The 6,034-nt window shown below is 35.9% G+C and overlaps 1 protein-coding gene and 1 non-coding gene across 3 annotated transcripts in view; both read left to right on the top strand.

Moving 5' to 3' along the window:
* The first annotated feature begins 167 nt into the window (after positions 1-167).
* Positions 168-240, top strand: trnar-acg. The gene has a single exon. It is a non-coding gene; the product is annotated as a tRNA-Arg (tRNA).
* Positions 241-4,534: 4,294 nt separating this feature from the next.
* Positions 4,535-6,034, top strand: part of ces2b (carboxylesterase 2b) — a 49,857-nt gene continuing 48,357 nt past the window's right edge. For both annotated transcript variants that reach the window (XM_038300086.1, XM_038300085.1), the window contains exon 1: positions 4,535-4,707. In XM_038300086.1, coding sequence (XP_038156014.1) covers positions 4,626-4,707 — 82 coding nt within the window. In that variant the 5' untranslated portion in view covers positions 4,535-4,625. The remainder of the gene's footprint in view (positions 4,708-6,034) is intronic.

Genomic DNA, 6,034 nt, shown 5'->3' with positions numbered 1-6,034 from the left:
CGGTTATCCCAGGGTAACCGTGGGCTCGTGCGTGTGTCTTCTTAAAACACAGACATGGGAAATATAAATGCGTGATCAAATACGCTTATAAATCAATAATACAGAGCGTCATGCGGCGCATCAAAGTGTTTTTCGATTTCTTCTTAGTACCTCCGCAGTTCTGTATCGGGCCAGTGGCGCAATGGATAACGCGTCTGACTACGGATCAGAAGATTCTAGGTTCGACTCCTGGCTGGCTCGACTATTTTTCTCCTTGGGATAGATTTATGTATAGTTTTTGTCTTTGACAGCCTTGACCTGCCTGGGATCTATTCCAGTAGACGGGAAATTCGTAATTAAGATAGACAGATGTAAGGCCGCGTCGAAAAAAACGCATCAAGTTGTAAGACCCTACAATAAACTGTTATTTTGAATTAATTTAATGTTCAAGGAACAGTTAAAATGAGTTCTTTCAGATAATATGTTTTTGAACGCTATTGTACGGAAACGTATTATTGCCTGTTGCTTTATTTTGACAGAATCTTTCTGAGCTAATAGATCTTGGTAGCAACTTTTTTTTTTCACTTGCCCTCTTGTAAGAAAAAATGCTGCCACGTACAGGAATAAATTGAACAAACAAGTCTGAGTGAAAGTGACCATTCAGGATGTTTGGTGCAGGAGGTGATAGCTAATTATAATCATGGGTTCGAATCCTGTAGAGATGACTTGCTAGGCGTCTAAATTTTACATTTCCTTCTACTTTACCTCACTTCCCTCCTTATTTTCTCTAATATATTGTTTGTCTGCCTGTCTCTCTGCACTTCCTCTGGTTTATTTGGTTTAATGGTACCCCTGGTATTTCTTCAAAGGAACTATGTGAAAAAGCCCTGTGAAACACAACTGAATTAGATATTTTTAAATTAGATATTATTTTTTAAAGTTATTTTAGATATGTTTTCTTAAAAAAAAAAAAAAGTAAAGTAATGCAAATGTAAAGTTAAATGCAGATATAATATAAGTGCTTTTTAAAAGAGCAGATGTTACTGTCAAGTTTTTGTGATGCAAAGGGTGAAATTAACATTTTTTTTTTTCAGCTTTTAGTGTCATTGTACTACTCTGTAATGCATTCTCTATCTAATCTCTAATTCTTTCTCTCGTTCGCTCTTTTTTCTAACATGAAGAATATTTTGAAAACATTTTAATGTTTTCAATAATTTATGTCTACTTCCACTTGTTGTCCTTTATGTAAGTATTATAATAATATAAAGTTAGAACTGGTTTCTCTTGAAAATTTGATTTTACTCCTTAATAATTTATTCTGTATAAATAAAGTCAAAAATATATATTAAACGAGATATCACTAGTATAACTCAATCTAAAAACAGACTTTTTGTAATACATTGTAAAGAAAATCTTACCATATTTATTTAATTAAATATGTTAAAATACTTTAGCACCATTTTTCTAGTCTGCTCAGATGGTATGACAAAATATCTATAGATCTGCAAATCAACAGATCTGAAGACCTCCTAAGTTGTGATGTTGTTTTCAAACTAGAGACACATTTTAAAATCTGAATCCCCTGAGGACCGTAGACTGACGGGTAAATCGAGAGTTTTGCCTTTTCGCTCAGCTAGCTCTTTAGCACAGCAAACCAGTGCAGCGTCCGCATTATAACAGCAGCTGCACTGATTCCTCTTTCAGTCTTACGCTCCACACCCCCCTCACTCACAAATAGGAGCCCAAGATACTTGAACTCCTCCCCTTGGAGGAGCTGCCTGGTGGCATGGTTTGTTGCACTGTTGCCTTGCAGCAAGAAGGTCCAGGGATTGATTTGTGGCCTGCCATCTTTCTGAAAGGAGTTTGCATGTTCTATCTGTGCATGTGTGGATACTTTGAGTACTTCCTCACAAACACATGACTGTTAGGTTCATTTGTATCTCTTAACTGCCCCCAGGTGTGTGTGTGGTTTTATGTCAATGTTTTGCTGCAGTGGACTAATGACCCATTCAGGATGTACCATCCTTTCACCCATAGACTGGTAGGGATAGGCAGCAGTTACCTTTGACTCTGATAAGCAGCAGAAGATTTAGTAGGAGTGTTTAAAAGTTAACACACAGCTTCAGTTATTACAACTAGAAAGCACCAATCGGGTTTGATATGTGAATGAAATGATGCACTTAGATCTGAACCTTTAGTGGCACATAAATACAGAAACAAAGTCAGCCTTTGATTACAGACAGAAGACCTCCAGGATTAAATAACTGTTTCTGTAGTAACTTGAAAAAATAATGCATGCATTCATCTTTAGCAGAATTGATCAGTATGATGCAGTTTTCACATGTCTGCCTAAAAAGTCCATCGGCCAGCTGAGGCTGCTACTGTTAGTTTATAAATTGTTGAATGGCTTAGCACAAAAGTACATTAAATAGTGTATCATCCAATCAGATCTCTCAGTTCTTCAGGCTTTAATCTACTCTGCATATCCAGAACCAGATCCAAACATTGAGAAGCAGTTTTTAGTTCTTATTCTCCACCAGTATATAACAAATTCCCAGAAGAGTGTAAAAACACAGAAGCCCTAAGTTGCTTTAATCACGATTAAAAGCAGACTTTGGAGTGGTGTTTGACTGTGCTATCTAAACATTATTAGTTGTAGGGAGTGGTGATCTAGTGGTTAGAGCAGTGCGCTTGTGCTCTGAGAAGGTTGCAAGTACCCAGTTTGATCCCCACACCCTCAACTCTGGGTTCCTGAGCAAAGCTCTTAATCCCACACTGCTACCCAGGCACCACACAATGGCAGCCCACTGCTCCTGCAGGGGACGGGTTAAATGCAGAGTGAATTTCCCCATTGTGAGATCAATAAAGGGATTTACATTTACACACATTGGCAGTCTAACTTTGCATACATTTTATTTTTTGTAATAATTTTATCAATGTAATTAATTTGTAATATTTTTGATTATTCACATTTATTAATGATTTAAATGCATTTATACACTACAATGTACTTTTAATGTCGTTTTTTTTTTTTCATGTATACCACTTTGAATTGTTTCTCTACTGAAACGTGCTATATATAAAAAAAACTTACCTTGTCTTAAGTGCCAATGGAATATGGCTGCTGACTATCATTTAACAGGACACAATGGGTCATTTTATTTCTGAGCAAAAAGAAAAAGTTCTAAAGATGTGTTTTGTTTGTAAAAGCTTTATGGACAGGTGAAACTATTAATTCTTAATCAACCAGAGGAACAGGTTTGTGCAAATAAAGAAACTCTACATCAGATTAGTCATATGGAAGCAAAATGTGAGCACTTCTGTTTATAAAGGGCCAATTTGTAACTTGTGAATTAGAAAATGTTCGGCATAATTCAAAGTATTTAACTTTAAATAGAGGTTTATTTGCTTTCATTTGATCTTTATAGCAGGTTTGTAAAAAAAAAAAAAAAAGTCCTCCAATGAATTTTCCAATTATAGCAATGGCGTAAATATCAGTAAGCAGAGATTGCAGATGCTTAGAGGCCCCGTCACTGACACCTGGTTGGCCCCTTATGCAATTGTGGACTAGGATGTCTCGTTGCAGATGTAATGGTGCGAAAAAATTCCTCGTAATCCCACCTAATCCTATGACCGGACCTTATTCATACTGCAACACATGGCAGATTTCAACATGATGGTGAGCCGTTTAAATACGACACCAATAGCAAAGGAGACAGTGGTACTTTTAATTACTAGGTTAATAAATGTGTATAGTTCATTAGCTGGTTGGTAAAAAATACATTCATATAATATGTTTCAAACATATGGGGGGATGGGGTGTTGTACTTCATAGGGGGCCCACCCAGATAATTTTGCTTGTGTCATTAAGCCATTGAATTACATTAAGTGTTTTCAAAGAAAGTTCTTGTTTTGTTGCTGGGAATTGCCTAAAAACATTTTCTAGACCAACAAATATTTGAACTAAAATGTTAAGGAAACCAAACATTGCTCCATTGCATATCTAATTCATTGTTGTTAAGGTGGAAATGAAAGATTTCATAATAAAAGGAAGGTTATGTCTCTAATTAAAGAAAAAAAAAAGAAAGAAACTCCGTTCACAGTGGGTTTTTTTTGCGATGGATTATAATTTTACTACGGTAAGAATGAGATTAAGTCTGACAATGTAGTTCCTCCCAATAAAAGGAACTATGCAATAAATACCACGTGGATATTAAATTTGATCCTTATATCTAACATTTAGCCAGTCTGTTCTTTTTCAAGCCAATAGTGTTATAGGAATCCAGGACAAGACCTTATTACCTTTGTAATATAAAAAAAAAATAGGGATATTTTGATGGCAAAAAATAATATCAATGTAATAACAAGAAACGCCAACTTCCCGAATATATTAAGATTTGTAGGGGGTATGCAAGTGATCAAAAATGGTGCCTTATAAATGGTTGAGGATTATTTCACTTCCATGTTTTACGTGTTCATGAAGGTGGCAGAAGCTGCTATCTGTAGCGGCGGTGAGTCACGTGACAAACCCCTCAGGTAAATAGTCCAGGTGAAGGTGCACAGCTGTTAGTTTACAGTGAAGGTCTACAGGAAGCGGCAGCCTTGCTTTGCTGTGTTTCCTCCTCCGTGCTAACAACTCTGCACTGATGTTGCTGATTCCCACTATGAGGTTCCACCGTTACTTTCTGGTGTCCGCTTTGTTTCTAAGCGCCGCCGCTGATCCACAAGGTAAGGAATTAAGGCGTTTATTTTTCAGCTCGACATCAGTGGAAACGCAAAGCTCCACAATTCTGCACCGAGGATGCGGGTTTTGTTTTTGAAATTAGTCTTCTGAAGCTATTGGAACTTAAAGTCGTTTAGAGTGTGATTTTAACAGCTAATAAATTGACTGATACAGTAATAAAAGCAGCATAGAGCTGACTTGTTATCTGATCTGGGTTTTGCTATGTTTACCTTTTACCCACTTAAAGTGAAGTTGGCTTCTAGTTTCAGATTGGGGAAATGAGTAAAGGGGGATTCCACTTCATTTTTCCTAGCTTCAACATATATAATCTACACTAAATAAAAAAAACTACAACACCTAGAAACATCACACCTGGCGTAGATTATCCTAAACTACTTGTAGAATAATTAAATCCAGGTGTGGGATTTATGAAACCATTCTCTGATTCGTGAAACTTGCAATAAAGGCTGATTTTAAATTTATTTTAGTGTCCATGTCACACTAGAAGTGGTCTAGCTCTAAAACTACAATACCTAGACACATTAAACCTGGTCCAGATTATTCTGAATTACTTAAAGAATAATTAAAACCAGGTCTTGGATTTGTGAAACTTTTCTCTTATATGTGAAACCTCAGACTGATTTTTTTTTTTTTTACATTTTTTTTTCCATGTCACACTAGAAGTGGATTAGCTTTGAAACTACAATACCTAGACACATTAAACCTGGGCCAGATTATTTTAAATTACTTGTAGAATTATTAAAACCAGGTTTGGGATTTGTGAAACTGCAATAAAGGCTGATTGTAATACTTTTTTGTGTGTCCATGTCACACTAGAAGTGGTCTAGCTTTGAAACTACATTACCTAGACATATTAAACCTGAGCCAGATTATTTTAAATTACTTGTAGAATTATTAAAACCAGGTTTGGGATTTGTGAAACTGCAATAAAGGCTGATTGTAATACTTTTTTGTGTGTCCATGTCACACTAGAAGTGGTCTAGCTTTGAAACTACATTACCTAGACACATTAAACCTGGACTAGAGTATTTTAAACTACTTGCAGAATAATTTAAACCAGCTCTGGTATTTCTGAAACCATTCTCTGATTTGTGAAACTTCAATAAAGGCAGATTTCAACAATTTATTAGTATCTAGACTACATATATAATGAATCCAATCTGCTCTGATATTAATTACTTTTGCTTTGAATTCAGATTTTATCTTTCTTTTTACTCTTTGACTTTTTATCGTCAATGTAGCAACATTTGGTGTTGCAATCGTTGCGTCTCTGATGCCTTCTTAAAGGAGGACGTCACCTTATATCGTGCT

Source organism: Cyprinodon tularosa, unplaced genomic scaffold (genome assembly GCF_016077235.1).
Source record: "Cyprinodon tularosa strain WSP-4 unplaced genomic scaffold, ASM1607723v1 ctg44, whole genome shotgun sequence".
Taxonomy (NCBI): Eukaryota; Metazoa; Chordata; class Actinopteri; order Cyprinodontiformes; family Cyprinodontidae; genus Cyprinodon; species Cyprinodon tularosa.
The sequence above is the reverse complement of the archived record's forward strand: the minus strand, read 5'-3'. Positions and strand labels throughout refer to the sequence as shown.